The 21,753-nt window shown below is 37.6% G+C and overlaps 3 protein-coding genes across 4 annotated transcripts in view; 1 reads left to right on the top strand and 2 right to left on the bottom strand.

Moving 5' to 3' along the window:
* Positions 1-21,753, bottom strand: part of LOC105271821 (procollagen-lysine,2-oxoglutarate 5-dioxygenase 3-like) — a 91,123-nt gene that overhangs the window by 53,809 nt on the left and 15,561 nt on the right. The window lies entirely within an intron of this gene.
* LOC105271818 (WAP, Kazal, immunoglobulin, Kunitz and NTR domain-containing protein 2) overlaps positions 1-21,753 on the top strand; it is a 46,360-nt gene that overhangs the window by 17,451 nt on the left and 7,156 nt on the right. Inside the window, exons 1-2 of one of the 2 annotated variants that reach the window (XM_011313585.1) lie at positions 1,475-2,110; positions 2,269-2,418. In XM_011313585.1, coding sequence (XP_011311887.1) covers positions 1,940-2,110; positions 2,269-2,418 — 321 coding nt within the window. In that variant the 5' untranslated portion in view covers positions 1,475-1,939. Of the gene's footprint in view, positions 1-1,474; positions 2,111-2,268; positions 2,419-21,753 lie in introns of those variants that run through there. The other variant, XM_011313583.1, reaches the window with a different exon arrangement.
* LOC105271819 (uncharacterized) lies at positions 14,542-21,546 on the bottom strand. The gene is made up of 2 exons (XM_011313586.1): positions 20,915-21,546; positions 14,542-15,219 (listed from the first exon to the last, which is right to left on the bottom strand). The coding sequence occupies exons 1-2, from the start codon at positions 21,390-21,392 to the stop codon at positions 14,999-15,001; spliced, it is 699 nt and encodes a 232-aa protein (XP_011311888.1). The 5' UTR covers positions 21,393-21,546; the 3' UTR covers positions 14,542-14,998.

The raw sequence follows: 21,753 nt of genomic DNA, 5'->3' as shown, positions 1-21,753 counted from the left end.
CTCTCTCTCTCTCTCTCTCTCTCTCTCTCTCTCTCTAATAAATTAACCAAGGTAGGGTTGATAGAAGCTAGGCGATGATAGCAGATACTTTAAAAAATCATAACTTGCTGAAAAATCAAGATATTTAATTCTTTTTTTTTCAATTTCATCAGAAATTTAAAAACTTGAATTGTAAAGATAGATATATATATATATTCTATTTATAACAAAGTTATTATAATTTGAAATCGTCTTCTTAAAATTAAATTGGCTGTCCTTGATAAAATTGATTTTTGCCTTCAGCTAAGGATTTCATTATTTCATGAATTTTTTTACCTGCCATTCCGAACAGGTAGAAGGAAATTTACATGGAGAAATATTTTCAGAGGCGGCACCTTTACATTCACTACGGGGTGATGTACTTTATGCGCATGCGCCAGCGCATAGAAAACCACACATTACAACGTCTGCTCAGCCATCACAGCCTCACATTAATAGCCTCCCAATATCCAGTGATAGAAATAACTGTGACGACGAAAATATCTATTACAAGCTAATAAAAAATTACAATTTCACACTTTCTATCGGGTCAATTATTTTCGCTAATTCCCACAAAAAATATATACATAAATTTCGAAACACTAAGTCTTGTTTCGCCATTAGAGCTGAATAATTCGAAATAGGCAGTTTGAAATGTCCAAATCTGCATTCAAAATCCGGTAATGTTGATTTAAGCCACATCATTGGAAAATTGTATGAGACACCGTACCTTCCCCGAAAGTATGAATTTGTCTTCGTTAATAGAATCTGTAATGACTAGAAAATTATACTTCGTATACTTATACTTAGTAATACAAGAATTGTTTGGCGTATTTTTCGTCGCAGAAATCTTACTTTGTTTAAGCATGTCAAGTTTAGATGCTCTTTTCCGATATTAAGTTCCGAAATAAGTAGTGTTTTTAATTTCTATATTTTTTGGTTACCACCAATTGCGTTGGACGTTCACCTTAACGGTTCCTAAATCAAGAATGGAAACAAATTGGCTCTTATAGAAAAATATCTGAATATAAACTGAAGAATAATGTAAATGGTAGACACATAATTTTACATGGCATTCAGAATTCCTTGACAGCAGATTCCTAATTTAGAAATACGCCACTTGTACATGTTATATAGTAAGATATTTTTGTTAAATTTTATTTAACAAAGTAACATTAAGTTGAAAAAATTAATTTTATGCTTTACATGAATGGACATCGTGTACCAGCAATTTTCTTTATTTCTGAAGCCTGGTTATCAAGCTCAATTCATTAATGCACTGTTTCTATACCTGCTAACGATTTGTTGGTACCCATGAAAATTCAGCTACGCACTGAAGTGCTTGATATTATTTCCCCCTCTTAGTATCGCATCAAGTTTCATTGACACGATAATTGAGAGGATGACCGGAATGACCTGTCTAGAATGTTCAAAGTGATTCTGGTGTGCAGAGCTCAATCACTAATATTTCAAACAATATCCATAGAAAACCACGATGATCCATACACGTGCACTTTGACAAAACTACTATTCGATGACTTGACTAAAAATTAGAATTCTTTAAAAGAATTATTCAAACGGATCGTTGATTGATCATTCATTGTAGATTCTTGGAAGAGGAAATGGATTTTGTTTTAATAATTTAATTCTGTACATCTACCGTATGTAAAGATAGCAATGAATTGTAGAAATTAGTCCAACTATAAGTCTGTTATGGATAGGATAGAATAAATCAGGGGAGTAATGACTAGATAGATCGGAGCCGTGGTTCGCGTTCATAGTGGGCCGCGGTCTGGTAGTAAGTGCATCTGATTTTTGTCAAACAACTGGTGACGTTTCAGTTGAATAAAGCTTTGTACCTTTCTTCATTTTTTAAAGATTCTTGTTTTGGATTTCAATTATTTCGTTTCATCGAGTGATAATGAAAGGTTTTATGGTATTATTTCTTGGAATTTTAATTCTTAATTTTTTGGAAATCTCGGGGCGAAGAGGTCGAGGTAGGAGTCGAAGCAAGTCACGAGTTCAAATTGGACTACCAATCACCGGAAAATACCGAGATCCAGAAAGTGATCAGTATTATAATAATAATAATGTACGTTGGGAGAGGACAGTCGTAAAAATTATTACTCGCTGTAGATATTTTTGTTGTATAAATTTAAAAAGAATGAACGAAATTATCACATTAGATAGGATATCAGTCTATTTCATCATTGATAATCTTTGTACTTGGATAATTTTTTCATGATTCAGGGCGCAAAAATTCTGTTGGCATCTCATTTTGATCTTGAATACGTCCTGGGCCACAAAATAGCTTTTCTCTGTGTCGCCAGAGGATCACCACGACCCCACATCACCTGGTTCAAAGATGGAGCAGAAATATACAGTCATTTGTATCTTCACGTAAGTGAAAAGATATTTTAGTCATCTGCATGAATAATATATACAACACATACACAAGTGAAGAAATTTAGATTGGATTAAAAGAGAAGTAGATCTTATGAAATAAGTATGAAAATATCCTTTAATGTACATGGTCAGTAAATCAAAATCAAATTCAGTTTTCTGTACAGTTACTCTTTAAAATTTCAAATTTTCTCAAAATCAATTTAATAATTTTCACTGTTTTTTAGTCAGGTCGAAATTTCCTATTATATGACTGGCGAAAAGTAGTTCTTGACTTGTGGGTGGTTGGCGGTACTTGCTAATGGGTGAGTGCTGCCCCTCTACCGGTGGAAGAATGCTTCCCACAATTGTTGGATTCTATTTTTTAGTCCGATGTGCCATGAGTAAGTGTCTTGGCTTATGAAGCGTACATAGAAAAACACTTCGCACACAGTATGAGGAGATATTCCATATTGTAGTCGGGAATAAAAAATTAATTTTCCGCTAGTGGAAATTTTGATGGCGTAGCAACTGTCCGTTGAGAGTGCTCGCCTGGACACTTGATTCCGTTTTTTCAGTTCGCGACTGTCGCCCGTCAACCGTTTGGGCGACAGCGCCTAGGCATTAGATTTGTACTACGGTCATCACTCTGTGTGTAAAGTGATATTTTATACCTGCTCTGGGTGCGTTAATTCTCACTTGCCACCCTTTGAGATGTCTATCATCCAGTACTCTCATAAAAAGCGTTCTTTTTCCCCTGGGAGGGTAACACTTGCATTCCGTGAGTGCTATCCACTTCCCGCTAGTCAAAACTACTTTTCCACCTTCATATCTACCGAAGTGGAAATATCGATCAAGTCCAGATCAGGATTTGATCAGGTCAACCTTATTTAAACTGGATATACAATAATTATTGGAATGGAATAAACAATAATTATTCGCTGAAAACAAAAAATAATGAAATTTTATTATTATAGTTCATCTCCTTTAATGCATCCCTTCCATTATTAATGATAAAAACACTTATTGTTTTTCGATGCTGGGCCTCGAACCTGCGATGTTCCGATTACCAGTCCTATGCCCGGTCCACTACGTTTTTTTTTTAGAGTTTCTTTATTTTAGTCCTTTAATTTGACTAAATTACAGGCTTAAAATTAACTGCGTGAAAAAAATAGCCTTAAGTTATACGATATTAGTGATAAAGCTGGTCTACAGGAGACATCTCGCTCATCAACGATTTCAGCCGATTACGGGCTAGTGGTGCAAGATGTATCGTGACTTGGCTGAATAAATTCATAGTGTCTGTATTTCGTGTTAACGTTGAGTATGTGGAAAAATGAGGACCGTATGGCAAAGAAAAAAAAACAACGAGACTTGGGTGAAACTGAAAAGCTAGATGTAAACCTACTATGTACAAATATATACACTGGATCACAAAGGCTGACGGGAGCAGCCATCCCTCTATCCTTTTTCGGCGGAAGCCTGGAGCCAGGAGCGCTAGGGGATGGCAGAGTTTCCGGGTTGAGTGTTCAGCCTTAGTGTCAGTTCGGGGATGAGCTTGGCGTCTTCCTCCACCCGACTAAATCCAGTGTTGAGGGGGTGGTTGTCTAGAGCAGGGATGGGCAACCTCTGCTCTGAGAGCAAGTCGTGCTCCCGACCTCTATTAGTACATAACAAAGGGTAGACGAAAGCTTATTGTGTCGGGTGATGGGCCTTTATGACCCAAGTCGTAAAGGGCCTTCTCCTCGGCTGAAATCAACCAAAGTGGGGGTAACACGTCAGAACAGGAGAAGAGGAGAAATATCGCTGAAGAAAAGGAAAAGCGGGGAAATGAGTAAAAAATGGAAAATGTGGAATTTTCTTCACGATGTCATTTTTATTAATTTTGAAAGCAGACGTTACGAATGGAATGTAAAGACCGGCTGTGTAATTTCAAAAGCAAGGAATAATTCCACAAGGTTCTTTGAAGAAGATTTTTTAAAAATATTATTTTTTAAAAATATTCCTTTTTTATATTCAGAATCAACATCAGCCAGTCAAAACTGCAATGTTTGGGATTTTTTCCTAGACATATTTTTCGGTAAGGTCGATATTGGACCAAAAATTTAAAAAGCAAGCTGAAAGATGTCATTAATTCGGAAAGTTGAATTTGAAGAGTACTTTCATATTTATTTCAATGCCCAATAGTTATCTTCATATTCAGAAAAGTTTTTGTCCATGTGTGGATATTTAACTTTCTCTTTATATTAATCACGGCGGCCATTTTCCCCATTTTACCATTTGGCAGAGACGTCATGGGACGCTCCCCGATACGGTGACTGTGAGGCCCCCACTACTGTCCCTACTATGATCGTACTAGGACCCTTATAATTGGCATGGTTATAAACTTTATTGGATTCCTAACTCGAGTTTATGACTCTGCTCCGAGCTACCTGAAGGTTGCCCATCCCTGGTCTAGAGAGTCGCGGCGCGGGATTGCCGTGGAGAATTTTACTGGATGATTATCGAAGTCCTGGAGCGGAATTGGTTTGTCGTGGGGGGGGGGGGGGTGAAACAGCTTTGGAATATTGTTGGCATCCTGTATGATGTCAAGCCTGTCCAGATGTATGAAAGGTTGTGGCTGCAAGTAAACAGATAGGGTGACCAGGTTGGATTTGATGAGGTCAGCACGGTAGAGCTTCATTATAGTGTCGTTGTCAATTTTTGTTAGATGGGCGAAATAATATCTGGTGAGTCTTATGATGGAACTGTCGATCCTGGGTATGTTCGCTTCATTGTATAGGGCCTGGTTGCTAATCATGAGTTGATTGAGTGAGTGTGGGGACCTGTATTTATGGAGTGCAGCGCGGATGCACTTACGCTCGAAGGGTGTTAGTTTCTCGATGGTGGAGGCGGCCATATTCCACCATACTTGGTAGGCGTAGGTCAGGAGGGGTCTGACGAGCAGCAGATAACACATTATGCGGGTGCGATGCGAGACCAGGTGATTATGGAAGAGGCGTTTCAGGGAGTGGAAGCTGATTTCTTTTTTTCAGCTGACTGTTGACGTGATTGGAGCAGCGAGGATGTTGCTCAACGTGGACCCCCAAGAATTTGACGGAATGCTTAGTGGGGATTGTCACTTCTACTCTGGTATCCGGCTTGAACGTAGATATTTTTAGGGCGTTGATTCTGGGCAGGTTGCACCTGTTAATCTCCTGGATTGGTCTTCGTACGAGAATAGTCTCTCACTTGAGGGGGTTCATGCGGAGCTTCCACAGTGAATAAGAGTTGTTTATTTTGTTGACGAGGGTTTGAAGAGTCGGCTGGATGCTCTTGACATTTTTTCCTACCACATAGACTATTAGGTCGTCGGCATAGGCGATTGAGTGTGTATTAATGGTGGTGTTGACGGCGAATGAGTTAAGAATATCGTTGGCGCATATGGAGAAGAGACGTGGGGAGTTCACGGTGCCTTGCTGGAGGCCTTCCAAGATCCGGAAACATTTGCTGGATGAGTGAGTCCCGTTCGTCGTGTCGAACGTCCTATTGCTGATCATGTCTCAGATGAGCCTGAACAGGTTGATGGGGAATTTAAAAAAACTGAGGATGTATACCAGCCCACCCAGCCAAACGGAATCAAAAGCTTTTTCGAGGTCTACGAGTGTTGCATGAGCATGAGGTGGAGGGCTTTATTTACATCGACGAGAAATTTGTGTATGGCGTGGGTGGTGGAGTGGCGATGGCGGAATCCAAACTGGTTGTCGGGGATTATTTTGTCCTGGTTGCAGTACCGGGTGATCAGGTTGTTGATAATTATGTAATAGGCTTTACTGAGATTGGGTGTGAGGCTGATGAAGCAGTAACTGGAGGGGTCATCGCTGGGTTTCTCCTTCTTCAGATATGGAATCGCCTGTGTTACCTTCCAGATTTTGGAGAAATAGTTGTTGTTGAGCGCGTTGTTGATGAGGGTTGTGAAGTCTTTGATAATGTTGAGCGGGAGGTGCCGGATTATGACAGTTGGGATTTTGTCAATACCACTGGATATCTTGTTTGGGAGCTTTTTGATTATCGTCGCTATTTCTGCTGGTGTGGTGAAGTATCTCTCAAGGTTGTCCTCCTTGGGGTTGTCTGCTCGGTTTTCTGATCTTATGATGAAGTCAACTTCATTTTGCCTATATGATCTCTATCGGGGTACTGGTTAACTTTGTAATTATTGGCGGATGTGCGTATACTTTAAGAGATTTTTTCGGTTAGAATTGAATTCCTTTGATGAAAAAGAATTCAAATAACGATTAATAACGAATAATGATTTTAATAATATAATACCAGTGAATAAATCGAAGTTAGAGGACCACTTTCTTCTTCAAAATAATTTACTTGTAAGTTTAATAAGTCTACACATATTTGCACAAAAAACTTGAATAAAGTATATTGTATACTTTATTCATAATGGTATCACTTTTCCCTCCCCATATATTTAACGTAGTCTATAATTTTCGGGAACCGGACGTCTGGACCCAAATTTGATCAGGTTCTCGTCAGGAATCATCTGACCAGACTAAGCTCAGACTGATTGAATGGGAACCCGATCTGGTTCTACAAGGACTATTTCTGTTCCAATGAACTAGATCAAAACTTGATGAGTTTCTTCTCAAGAATGGCCTGATCAAACTAAAACCAAGCTGATCAAGTAAAAACCTGATCGTAGTCTACTTTAGATAATTCGGATCAGAGTAACTTGATCAAGACTTGATCAGTTTCTCATCATGTCTTGCCTGAACAGATTATGATCAAGCTGACCAGATCAAAACCTGATCCTAATCCATCTTAGGTAATTCGGATCAGAGTAACTTGATCAAAACTTGATCAGTTTTTATCAGACATTGCCTGAGCAAGCAAACCTGACGAATACTGGATCAAATACTGATCCAACTTCAGGGTAACCTGAGGTAATTACCACTTGGGTAATTGTCTAAATCTATGTTGAAATGCTTGCGAAAAAAGTTTACATTTCGGTAGCACTTTACGTGCATAAATTGATTTTCATTTACACAGGAGAAATTAACTTTCACATTGTATGCACTTCGCATACAAAACAAGCTATTCCATAACGTGAACTCTGGCAGGTATGGCAAAAAACAGTTTCATGTATCCATACTTTCGAAAAACCGTAACTTTATGTATTAGAAACACAACACACTCTTTCCATATTCTCTTTGATGTAGTCATCGAGCGTCACTTTAAAGGATTATTTCTGTTACTATCTTATAACCACTGAAGTTTAGTTTTTCCATTAAAATTGAGGATTTTAATGCAACTGAAGTGAAATTCATCACTGCGTTGGTAATTGACAATACAGGATAAATTCGGTGCACATGGGATCTGCTCTGAGAATTCCTTGGTTTATTTCAGTTCTTTTCTTCGAGGAATTATGAACATTCAAAAAAATATTCGGTAAATATCTCGTATTACTCTTCCACCCCAGTTAGTATCAAACTTCTCCATGAAATAATTTTTTTAATTTTTGTTAATTTTTGAAACAGTTAAATAGAATGTTGGCAGTCTTGGTATGTTATTTATTTAGCGGTTTCTGACCCCAAACAAAATTCATGTAGAAATACATGCAAATAAAAGTATGGTTCGATGTCATATTTCCATGATTTACATAACAAGGGAAGAATTTTTCTATTACAACGTTGAGAGATTCAACAATTTCACGTTTGATATTGACGTGCTGCTAGTAGTGCAATTAACCCTAAATTGTGAAGTTGTGTTCTCACGAAGTAGAAAGGTTCTCCTTTGTTTGGTGAATTGTTTTCTCGTGTGAGATGGATATATCAATTCATTTACTCCTTTGTGTTGATCCTTCTCTCTTTTCAGAACAAAAAAATGCTGGTATAAAATGTAAACATATTCTCAATTAAACATTCATGTTCAAGGTATAAAGGAGATAAATAATTATTAAATAATTATTAAACATTCAATTCTTAGGAGAAGTTAATATTAACTGTTTGGTTGATTGTTTTCTCACGTCTACTGTTCACGGGGGTGAGGCCCATAATTGAACTCAACTGCATTTTTGCTAAGGTGGGTTCATTCTTACTGTTCAAAACACGTGATCTAAGCATACGGCCTTCACCACTGCTTGTGGGAAAAGTGCTGCATCGTATCCTGTTTCCGTCCATATAGCAGCTGTAGAGATTAATTTGTGCTGGCCGTCGAGTTGAATTTCCATACTTCACAATTAGTTTGACTCAGTACTTCTGGAAATGCAATGTACCAGCTAATTCCCTGGACAAACGAATTGAAATCGAGTTTCAACACCCTATGTGCAGTCTGAATATTTCCAGACTGTTATTACAGACTCCGGCCAAATTCTATCCCCTGTCTTATTTCAAAACAGAGGTTTATTTACATCTCTTCATCAAAGTTTAAACAGCGGCGATTACTTGCAATTAGTCCCGTCCAACTGAAAATTGCCCATCGCCGATAAAAGCAGTCGATCCTTAAAGTTATTAAGAAGGAGAAAAGAATTAATTGAGTGTAAAAGCATAAAAATGCTCACGTTGTAGTTTATTTTTTTTAATCTCCGTAAAATGATCTAGATAGACCCAGATAGTCAGTTCTGACGTATAAATACTGGCTTTTAGTTTTAAACAGTGATTTCATTAATGTCATTGTCTTTCATTAAAAATTCACCCATAAAATCGTTGGAAGTGTCGAAGCTCCGGAAATGAAAGGAAATCGAGGAAGCATACAATTTAAGGAAAATCGGAAGTCGAGAAACTGATAAAAACTCGTTTTCATTCATTATTTTGATATTCATTTGTCAGGATTAGAGTTGGATCCTCGATCGGCAATCGCCACTGATGATCTTCGGATATAAGAAATTCCTTCCAGCTGTACTTGCACATTGCCTACTTTTTCGATATTGAGAACACCTGAAATAGACAGTTGCCGCAGAGACAGATCATAGCCTCAGCAGTGGTAGCCATCTCCCAGGAATGATTCTCACGTTACCTGGAAGGCTTCAGGATAAGCATTATATCCAACTTCAGATTTTATACTATCTGCATGAATAGATCGTGTGTGGTCTCACAATGATTGCCAATAAGCTGTAGTACATCTACTATTGTTTTTGCTTTCACTTTTGACGCACCTCTTCGACCGCTGGGTACTGTGATAATCGATAGCTCAAGCACAATTTTCAAGCAACGGGAGACGCAAAGGACAGACCGGGCCTGCATCTAAAAGTTGACGATTCCGAGTCACGAAAATTACTAGCTTCAATATTGCACCCGCGAGGAGATTCGTGCCGGCGGTTCTTCCTGTCTGCTTAACTTACAAATGTGTGAGCAGTGCATAAGATAGGGCAATAAAAGAAGTATCGATTCCGTTATACCGTCAATCAGAGCAAGGTTAAATGCATGAAAGTTACGTGGAATCTGCTCCATGACGTCTGCTTCCGACAACAGCGGCTGGTCGGCCTTATTTGACCTTCATCACTCATATGGGCATAGTGTTAGCGCACCCAAAATATATGATCTCTCCACTCTCTTCCTATGCACATCTCCCACAGGATGGATACTTCGGTCTTATATCGCAGGAGATCCGCGGTCTGACACCTTAGTTTCTAGTTCATTCTACCTCATTCGTTCGGCTGCCTGTCTAGCTGTCGCTGTCTCTTTGTTCTTGAAGCGTTTGCGCCGGCTCCGCGTCCTAGTCCTCCATCGTCGGATCCTGGTCTCGTAGCTGATCGTCCATCGGGCCGTCATTGGCATCCGCTAATCACTCCACCTTTTCCTGGAATTGCTTTAGTAATTTTTGATCTTTCTCTTTCTAAAGATATCTCTATATGTTGAACTCAGCTTAGGCCTGTGCTGCTTTGTCATTCAGCCATAATTGAAGTCCCATTCTCTCTTGCAATTCTTGTTGTATTATCCGCTTTTCCATTTCGAAATTCAAAGCAACTTGTCGAGCCATTATACCGTCTTGTTACTCCTCCCGGTGAACCAGCGAATAATTGCTGATTCTCTCCAATTCCCTTACGTGTCTTCCTTACTTGGGTATTACGCACTTACATTATGCTTGAAAACCAAATATAAATGTCCTAAAAGTCTCTTGTCTCCATTTCCTAGTCTTGCGAAGTGATCGGAGGGGATGTGGGCTTAGGTCACTGCAATGGTGCTCAAGAAACATTACCATTTCTTCGTTACACTTGTTAATCTGGCAAGTGACGTATTCCTTTTCAAAAACTAATTATAAATAACAGTAAAAACTCTATTTCTGAGAAAAGATTCGGGTCTTCGTAATTTTATTTGAATATGAATACTTCGAACTTTAACATCGCTGTTGTCGGATCGAAGTTGATGGTATTTTCAAATTAAAAGATAATTGGGTATCATTAAGGGCTTATGAACGGCGCAGCTAACTTATCAATTTTTTTTCCCGTATAATTTGTAAATTATTGAGTGCATGCAATGTATTTCATCACGAGTAGAGTTAATTTGTTATAACGTTCGAAAAACAGATCATTTAAGCCGTATTGTTATGAAAGCCATCAAGTAATGTTGAAAAGAAGTGGAAATTGAAGAAACAATGCAGACGAAGTCATAAATCTTCATCCACTTCTGGGATAGCCCGTTAGTAAGTTTAGAGTCAAAAAATAACAAATTAGGAAAAAAACACCAAAAAAATAGAATTTTACCATATGCAGGTAGGCGGTTAGTCTGAATTTTTATCTTTTCTGAAAATTGATAAAATTTGTAGCTCACTGATTGGTTCCCGGCAGGAAAACCCTAAATTCCGTTTCGCTTTACCTCCTGTATTCGCATTCGCATTCGATCATCCATAAAATCCTAAAACTGTCAACCAGCAACCGGTTATCTGCATAGTTCCAATCTTGCTAAAGTACTTCGTTGTATGCAAAAATTCACATTCCCTAAGAAAAATTTGCAATGGGACTGTACGATTCGTACGGTACTACCATAGAAGATTTCAATTTGTTAAAAGTTACTTTAAACATCAAACTTCATCTGACGTACCTATGAGGCAGATTGAGTGGTTCTTTTGACGAGTAATGTGATATATATTCTAAACACATAATTATGATAAAGGAGTAAAAGATGAAAATGGAAATATCAGAATGTCTTCTGTCATCCATTTATTATTGTTGCTTATCCACTGGAAAACTAGTACATCAGAATACAAGGGCACAACACAACTGTCAACAAATACGAAAATTACAGGGTATGCTGAAAGCAAGGTCTGTAGTCACATTGAAACGAAATGGCTTGTCAAGTTCTCTATATTTTATGGCAAGGCATGCAAAAGTCGGGTATTAAGCGAGCTGTCTGAAGCCGCTGCCGGAAATTTGCCGTTGTAGTTAGGCTCGTTGTAATTAACCTGGACAGCTGAAAAATAATTATGTCTCAAAGAGACACTTCTTAGATCGATAGTCTGAGCGTAGAAAGCAAGTCAGTGGCAAGAATTTCTCAACACTGTAAAGAGGAGAAATAACTAGAGAGCTTACCTAGTTGAGTCCCCTGTCCGATGGAGGAGAGGTACAGCTAGAGAGCGAGACCGTTAAGTTTTCAATCTACCAGAGGAAAGATATGATTAGAGGACAACCTGGTTGGCTCTCTCAAGCCCCGAGATAGAGAGGTAGCAACAATGAGTCAGGAGAGAGCATCGGGAGCCAGCCTATTACAAGCGTCGGGATAATCCTCCTCTCATCCGAATGGGTGGCCAATTAGCCAATCACTGGGCGCGAATAAGTCCCAGTAGTGACGATATTTCCGACAGCCACGTAGAGTGGCATGCGGATCGAATAAAAATAACCGAATCGTTAGAATTGGCGCCAAATTTCAGTTTAAAATTTTAAGTATAAAATTGAGAACGTCAAGTTCCCATGGAAAACCTTGGAGAATATTTTTTTGAAATGGTAGTCGGCATCTATTATTTTCCTTTCAAATATTGCAACTGTGAATTAAAAAAAAGAAAAGTTGCCACTATCAATTTAGGAGTATTATATTATGAATTTCACTAATTTTGCAATGTCAAAATGAAAAATGAATTTTTTTATTCATAACATGAGAAAATAAATTTTCTCCATATTGCGCTGATGAGTCGTACCTTCGAATTTTTTATTTCGATGGAAGAATAGCATCTGGGACTAAAAAGGAACCGCATTTTCCATTGACCATGGTCATTCATCGAAAATGTCGGACATACTTGTAACTTATTTGGGGCAATCGCAGCTCTATCCTGCGCTATCCGTGACTAATGAAAACGGCACATTGATAAATTTTTATTGATTTCTGCCAGAAATTGAAATTACACAAAGGTTGTTCATCTCTCCAAAATCAGTTCGAATATTACATTTCATGCCAGTACATCAAAAACTGAAAGTGTGAGATTTTATATTTTAATTTGAAAAATGCCGAAGTGTATTTCAGATACTTTAGTAGCTAAATGAAATAAAAAAAAATAGTAACTTAATTTTGTTAATGATAATCAAGCAGCCCCTATTTCCAAGGGCTGCTATAAGCCACATCCAGGCCTAACTTGATCTGCAGAAATTTCGATATATTAAATAGAAATTTTTCAGCGTTCTTATCAGAATGATAATCATTTTCTCAACCACTACGATTTATCTACGAAAAAAATTTAAAAATAATATTGCTACCTATTGCGAATGAAAAATTGATATTTATATTTCAAATTTATGAATTCACCGCTCGATCGCACGGTCGCCCTTTTCCGGTATCGGTCGAACCAGGGCTCAAGGAGGGAGAAAAATCGAATCAGAGCAGGTAGTTTCGCTAAGTGCATGAGGCCCCTCTCCCAGCTCTCAGTAACGAACGTTGGGAGCCGTGGGCGCCCGATGAGCCCAGGTTGCCAGGCCCTGCCTTATAGAGTCCAAAACGGCAGAGTGGGGGAAATACGGCATATGACGTAGTCGTCTAGCACTCTCCACTAAGTACGGGAGCGTGTAGGTAGTATCGGTTACACAATTGAAATTTGTACGGTTGTAACGTAATGTACTATTATTTTACGTATGAAGTACTGCAAAAAACTATAACAAGCACGAAAATTTGACTCTACGTATATTCCACACCCTTAACTAGACTTATCTTTCAAATGGACTCGATTGGATTTTGAATTACGTTGTTTACAGACGACTTTCTCAGAAAAGCTAAAATAATATTTTAAATATGTTAAAATAACTCAACCTCGACTAGAACATTCTATTTAGAGACACTAACTTCACTTATAGACAAGTTGGTATGGATATTTAAGTATTTATACTCTTTCCTTAGTAATAAGGCAATACGGAAAAGTTTATCCTGTCACTTGGTAATTATTATAGTACAATATGATAATATGAAGCGCTTATCAGGTCACGCCGTAACTATTATATAAGTTTGTTACAATTGACCATCTGCAAATTCTGCCATCCGAATTGTTGCTATTGCACTTCCTTAGTGCAATTGAAAAGCTGAACTATTAGAACTTGGAAAAAACTCAGTATTGGAACTTTCTCGATTATTCTTTCTTCTTTTTTTACGGTTTTCGACGGAAATCGTAATTAACGTGCCTTTAAAAACAACAACTTAGAAGAGCCTGTCTGAGCTCGCCTCTTAAATGCATATAAACCGACGACCGCCTGTGATGACCACTCTTTCGTGGAGTGGATATTGAGCATTTCTGACATCACCTAAAGTGTACGCCTCCACACTTGGATGCAGATTTTTCCGCAAGAAAGTAATTCTGGGCGGTTTACGTTAAGGTTGTAGTAACGTAAAATTATTGTTCGACAGTTTTCATTAAAATTTTTATTGCGAATAGTTCAAAAAATAAGCTAGAAAATGAACTCTTTCCGTTCGCAGTTGACCTTTTTGAACTTGAGATATAAATTTTTTTAATCCAAGTGATTCAACATGTGTTTAAATAGAATTTGACGGATTTAAATTTTTAAAATATCAACGGCTCGACATAAAAAAAACCATGGAATATATGTATTGTGGGAGGGAATATAAAAAAAAAAATCAAATCGATTGACCATTTGGTTTGCCCGATATAATTATCGAAAATTCATAAATTCATATAATAGAAAACAGTTAAAATGGAAAATATATAGTTATGCTGTAGGTGTTCATGCACAACGCAATCAATGAAGTGCGCCTATATAGCGTGAAAAGATTGCGTTCTACACTGGCTCGTTTTACAGCGGATAAACCTTTTGCAGAGACTGTTGCGATTTAAAAAAAATCACAAAACAAAGTTTGTGAAAAAATTGCGCCAAGTTTACATTTTGTCACATTGTTCAATATTTAGTAATTACACTAATGTGTAATAGATGTACACAATTAAATAAAATAGTGAAATATTAAAAGCCCCAAGTTAATTTATGAATAGTGCCAACAGGAGCAGATTTGAGGCATTGATCACACAACTGCGGCATATGATTGGACGTCCTACTTTGCTCATCGGAACTTGATTCGAAAGAAGTCAACTTCCAATTTGCTGCTAAACTTCATAATCCTAATCGTACCACTAAATTTGAAGTGGCCCAACAATGTTTGCGGCCAGATAAAAATTTATTGCTTCTTTTCTAATTAGGGTGGACAGATGAAACCAAAGAGGATTGACGAAAGTAGAAACTCAGATCTCGGGGTTTGAGTGACCCCAGCGTCAACGTAGTTGCACCCCACGGGAGTGAGGGCGCCACGAGCACTACTAGGCCGTTTGCGTGCCGGCCAAGCCTGTTACGCCTCAGTAGCTGTCCCGCTGTCACAGGGGCAAACTCGAGCGTAGAGATGTAGTTCTCTGCGTCTTGAAAATGTATTTGATTATTTTTCAGCCCAAATATATTGTTTTTAGGTTTAGAAGATTGATTTATTATTTTCGGTAAGGAGAGAAATCTTTTCACTTAGGGTTAAGGGTTAAGGAGAGAAATCTTTTCACTTAGCCAATTAACTAAGCATGTACCAGGAGCTAGATAAAATATTCAAATTGGTATGTTGGCACGCAGCCTGCGTACTCGATTCGCACTTAACGAACTCGGGTTCGATCTCACCGACGCTCTTTTTTTTTCATTTTCTATAATTGTTGCTTTTTTTTTTAATGGGCAGCAATCGAATTGCATTTCCGCAGTTACTTACACAACATGACACGACGGGGGGGGGGGGGAGTGAAATATTGGATAGAGCAACTAATTTTTTTTACTGGATTCTCACAAATAATAAAAATCTATCGGGCAAGAAAAGAGTGAAAAAAAATGAAACAAATGTTTTTTTTTTCATGTTTTTTATTCTTTTCTATCGTGTTGGTTGTGGTAGTGTCTCCAATTATATCAGCACAATTTTTTTTTTTATAATTTTGATTTGTTGCATTCCCACATTAATCGTGATACCCATTTTACCTCGGTAACTAAGCTTCTTTTTATCCCTACTTAAACTTGATTAAGAGTTTGTTGTTCCTGTGTAAAACTTATATGAAAAACATTGTTGCCTAGAATTCCTCCCCCACCATTCTACTTTTCTTCCTGTCCACTACTTACTCAAGATTGGGTATGTGTTGTCAATGAGCATGTACTATAATTGAAATACTTAATTTCAAGTTGATACGCTGGCTCGTAGGTAACGTCTTCGACCGGCACGCTGTGAATTCGAATTCGATCCCACTCTTTATCATTTTTTTTTCTTTTTTATTTATATAATATCATTTTTTTTTTAATAAATAACCAATCATTAATTGAAATACCTCATGAGAATTACAAGGAACAGTAATTCGATTGATGATTGGCCATTTATTAAAAAATAATTATATTATATGAATAAAAAAGAAAAAAAAATGATAAAGACTGGGATCGAACTCGAATCCACAGCGTGCCAGTCGAAGACGTTACCTATGAGCCAGCGTTATGTTATGTTATGTAGTAGTTTATTAAGTTAATATCTCTATATACACTTGAATGTACAAAAAATATACAATGAGTTATAACTAATTATAAACTAATTATAAACTAATTGTACACGTCGACACCTAGGTCACCAGCCCTTGGCTTTATACCTAATATAAGTGATGTTTGGGGGTTGAATTATAAAAGTGATTGGTGTGGGGTTATAGTGGACGTTACAATAAAATAATAAGGAAAAATGTACTTGTAAAAAACCTTATAAGTAATGGTTAGAAAAGGGGGGCGAGAGGAAGGGGGAGGAAGAGGGAAGGGGGGAGGGGGGGGGGGGATGATTATGGTCAACTGAATGACCTAGATGATTTGTCACCGATTAATTAGGTTTGATTTTAGCTAATGATGTTATAAGATTGATTAATGTTAATGTTCGAGGTGACTAGTGGTTAATTCCTCGAGGATTTGTTTCAGAGCAAAAATAATTAGGGCTAAGGGAAATTTAAGGCGATTAAGGGGGGATTGGTGGTGAGGGGGACGTAGGGGTAAAGAGGGATTCATAGGAAGCTATGATCTGGAGTTTTTCAATAGGGGTTTGAGCACATTTGAGTTTGGTAATCATAGATTTGATGTCTTCAAGGATTTGAAAGATATTGAGGTTGTTTAGGTCCTCAATGATTGATTTAGCAGTGTTTATACAGGAGTTTGTTATACTTAATTGCGAAAGTGAAGGATGATCTGCTGAAGGTCTTGGAGTTCTAGAGGCTCTGGCCGGTCTTGGAGGTTGCTGATGGTTTCTTAGGAATGATGGCGTTGGAAGTGATGGTCCAGCTGGAGAGAAGAAAGGCGTACCTGGTGTAGTTGGAGTACTAGTCATGTCTGACTTCTCTGAGGTTGTTGATGTGGTTGGAAAGTGCGGTGTTCCGAGAAAATGGATAGATTTTGCTAACTCAGCGAAGGTTTTTGTGGAGGTTGATTTGAGTGGGTCCGATGCAATTTTTTTCATGGAGACGCTGATGTTTTTGTTTGAACTCAGCCTGGTTTTTGGCGTAGTTCAGCCGGTTTGGGCATTTTCTAAAGCTAGCTGTGTGGTCAGCGCCGCAGTTGGCGCATTTGACTGATGAGTTGGTGCAGGATTTGATATCATGCTCCCCTGAGCATTTGACGCATCTGGGTGCGAGATGACAGAGAGCACTGGCGTGGCCGAACCGTTGGCATTTAAAGCATTGGGTGGGTTGATCGGATTTTGTGAATTTCTCCAGCTTGAAGGTGTGGTGGAGGATGGCTTTGATGGAGGTAATGCTTGTCATGGTCACCTCGTGGCCAACTGTGATTGCAAACATAGGTAAGGGGGTTTTCTTTCCTGTGTTTGGATCCGTTTTAATAAATTGCCGGACTGATAGGGTATCTATACCCTTGTTTCTGAGTTCTTCAGAAATATCTGATTCAGAAAAGGAGGTTGGGAGACCCTTGATGAGGAATTTTTTAGGTCTCTCAGTTTTGAGCCCAAAGGTGTAAAATTTGAAGTTGTTTGTTTCCAATAGTTTGGTGATTTTTGTAAAATCCGCTTGAGATTTAAGGGAGATTTTGGTGCTGTTCCCATTAAATTTTAGTTTAAAATCGTTGTTTGAGACATTCACCTGAATGAAGTTGGTTAGCTTCTTGGAGTCCAGTTTACCATTCTCCAGGATGATGGGAGGCACTTGAGGTTGGATGGTCGACCCAGTTGATGTGGGGTTTTGATTTCCTTGTTGGCTGTGGATTTCACCCACAGATGATGGAGACTTGGGGATGATTTTGTCAGGAGGGATTTTGAGCTTCTTGGAGACTTTGTTAGGAGGACTCATCTTTGGCTTCCTTTTGATCGGAAAAGAAGAGTTTGGTCTGGTAAGAGGCACGCTTGGTGCCTAAGGGATTGGTTTTGAAATTCTGATTGAGTTGTGGGAAAATACTTGGTGGGTTAATTTAGTTGATCAGAGTGTATTCAGCAATCGAATTGTTGCTAGGTTAAGTGTTGTGGGATTGAGCGGGAAGGCAGGTGACTGCGCAGTACCGCTCGCAACGCAAGACTGGGATGAGCCAGCGTATCAACTTGATATTAAGTATTTCAGTTATAGTACATTCTCATTGACAATACATACCTAATCTTGAGTAAGTAGTGGGCAGGGAAAAAAGTAGAATGGTGGCGGAGGAATTCTAGGCAACAATGTTTTCATATAAATTTTACACAGGAACAACAAACTCTTAATCAAGATAAAGTAGGGATAAAAAGAAGCCTAGTTACCGAGGTAAAATGAGTATCACGATTAATGTGAGATTGCAACAAATCAAAATTATACAAAAAAAAAATTGTGCTGATATAATTGGAGACATTACCACAACCAACACGATAGAAAAGAATAAAAAACATGAAAAAAAACATTTGTTTCATGTCTCCTCCCCATGTAGGATGGCCAGATTGGCCTGAGGATAGGGCCAAGCTCGACGCTAACATTTCCGATGCTTGGAAAAGAGTCTGGCCCAATGCTCTATCGATCCTTGGATGATAACTCCGGTCCGATTATCGGTGCCTTGATTGGCCCAATGATGGCAGCCGATTGACAGCCGAGTCTTATTAATTTTACCCAAAAATATTAATAACATTTATGTTTTATTGAAATTTATCCGATTATCAATCTTTTCATGTCGATTGAAAGAAGCTAGTAATAAAAAAGAACAACAGACTGGACTGTAAATGCTCGGCATATGATTGGCTACCGAGGCACTCATTAAATTCATTAACAAAAAATGAAAAAAGAACATTTCGTCGTTTTCATGATTTATTAGTTATCCCTAACCACGGCGGCAAGGATATCGACCCTGAAAAAACCTAAGCGACGAACTCAAATTTTGGACCTGACGAGACTCGAACCTACGATCTTTCGCACACTATTCCTACGCCCTAACCACTAACTTTTTTTTTTTTCAACAATTGTTTATTTATTTACATTCATATATACATTCTATTTTCAGTAATAAACAATGTTTTTGAAAGAACTGGTACAATATGGTTACTGGGTAAGTTGTACATCATATGGCTTGCGATTAGCTCTCATGATTTTTGAATATTTGGTCTATGTTGGTTAACAATATTGTTAAATAATTGTATTTTGTAATGGTAATTATATTAGTGTTTGTTAAAGTAAGTGTTAAAAAGGAAATAATATTTTTATTTCAAAAAACACACTTTTTAATGTGAAAAAAAAGAAGTTGGAAGTTAACAATAGCCTCTTTATTGCGTAATAGTAACTTTTCTATAAATTGTTGGTTGATCAAAGATCACACTTTATTTTACCCGTTAGGGTATTGAAACCTTATGGTGGTTTATAATCATGTTTTTTATTTTACTTTTTTAAAACTTTAAATGCTTTGGCATTAGTTGCTGTATTATCGGATTCATCAGGATTTGAGAGCTTATCGAGGCTGAGATAGGCCATTATTTTGGCTATATTAGCTGAATTATTGTAGACTGATGTTGTTAGTTTATTAACGTCAGCAGTCAAAGGAACAATTTTATCATTAATGGCTGACATTATATTATTTTGGAGGGCTATTACCCATGATGGAGGATTATTGTTATCCGTATTATTTGGTAATGTATTTTCCATGTTATTGGGCACAATATTTTCATTATCGGAATTGGAATTATTATCTTTATTGTTTTTTAACTTTTCTCTGATGCTACGGTCATTTATTATAACCATTTGTAATGATTGTGTAGTGTTCACTGTCTTGAGCTTATCAGCATATGATACATGTGTGATACATGATACAATGGTGTTACCATTTCGGAAAGTGGTTGAACTTTTAATTGTTTTTTTTCTTCAATTATTTTTTTATTATTTTTATCCATTTGGATAGCTATTCTGTAATGGGCGCAGCCTTTGTAGCTGGCTGGGTGTCCTTGAAGACCGCAGTTAACACATTTTAATGAATTTTTATCACAATTTTTAGAAAGTTCACATTTTCGATACTCATGTGGTTTTGCGCATTTGACACATTGGTAATTAAGTTTGCAATTAGAACTACAATGTCCAAATTTTTGGCAATTTTTACATTGGAAGGGTTGATTTTTCTTCAGCGCCTCCCAGGTGATTTTTTGATAGTTAAATATTTGAATTTTTTTCAAATTCTTTATATTACTACGTGGTGTAACTTGTACAATGAAGTTGTGAATCGAAGGATTTCTGGACGGAAGATCAACTACTTTAATGATTTCTAGATCTTTGATGTTCATTTTCATTAATTTTTCATGAACTATCACTTTATCTATTTTTCTTTTTATTCCTTTCATGACAAATGATTTTGGTTTTTCATTTTTTAAAGTATAATGGAAATATTTGATATTCCTAGGATTTAAAACTTCTACTATTTATTTATAAATATAAGTGTTATTAGCATGTATTGTTATTACAGTTTCATTATTTCCAGTTCTTGGCTCTTCGTTTTCGTTTTCGTTTTCTTGATCGATTATATTAAGGTAGAAGGAGTCTGATGGGATTTGATTAAGAGTGAGAGTAGCGGCCAGTTCATCGAACTGGATATTATAAGTGTATATTGGTGTAGGTTTTAGCGTACCTTTCTTATTGGCAATTTTAGCAGGTTGATTGACCGCTGACGACTCACTTGTTTCATCAATTTCATTATTGTCGTCTTCTTCATCGCTGTCTTCATCTACTTCGGTGTTTTCATCGATGCTGTGTTGATTATAGGAGGTCATTGGTCCTTCAGTATCGCTTGACTCCGGTGTGTTGGCCTTGGCGGCTATAGCTGATGTTGTCAGATGGGTCAAAGAAGTCCTTCTTCTTTTTAGTATGTTAGGTTTGACAGTTTTAATTCCTCGATTTTGATTGTGTTTATTAATAGTTTCAGGCGTACCAAAATCTTTAATTAATTTTTTATATTCCATGTTAATCCTTGGGGTTGTAAGATTAACAATTTTAACTGGTTTTGATGAGTGATCTGGATCTTCAGGTTTTCTCTTACGATTTTTTTGTGGGAGCAGGAAACTTCTTCCTCTTCCTCTAGGAACTGTGTTCGTGGATTGAGAATCCATAGTTTATCTGGGATGCTGAGACTGGACCAACGGAAATTGGCGGCCTTTGAGCGCCTTTGGAGACAGCTTTGCTGTCTCAGAGTTCTAGTTTATATCGTCTGGATATTTCACTCACTTACTTGTGTTTTTACTTACACATATTAATTATATTATTAATAATTCGACTTATTTGGGTATTATTGTTCTTTGTGACTGCCAATATCGAGATGTATACGGAGACGTCCGTTCGCTCTCGCTGCTAGTGGCAGACTGCCCTAACCACTAACCTAATACCTAAGTCTTGTAGTAGGAGCATAAAAACGACTTCATAAATTTCAGTCAGTTATTTTTGCGCATTTTTGTTTTTCTTTGATCAATTAAT

This window comes from Fopius arisanus, unplaced genomic scaffold (genome assembly GCF_000806365.1).
Source record: "Fopius arisanus strain USDA-PBARC FA_bdor unplaced genomic scaffold, ASM80636v1 scaffold00125, whole genome shotgun sequence".
In the NCBI taxonomy this organism is placed as follows: Eukaryota; Metazoa; Arthropoda; class Insecta; order Hymenoptera; family Braconidae; genus Fopius; species Fopius arisanus.
Note: the sequence above shows the minus strand (reverse complement) of the source record. Positions and strands in the feature narration are given on the sequence as shown.

Excerpts from the sequence above, each read along its gene's own strand:
- LOC105271819 (XM_011313586.1), bottom strand. The coding sequence starts at position 21,392 with ATGGATTCTCAATCCACGAACACAGTTCCTAGAGGAAGAGGAAGAAGT. Across the intron at positions 15,220-20,914 it reads TAAAATTGCCAATAAGAAAG|ACGCAGAGAACTACATCTCT; the intron begins GTACGCTAAAAC and ends TACATTTTCAAG.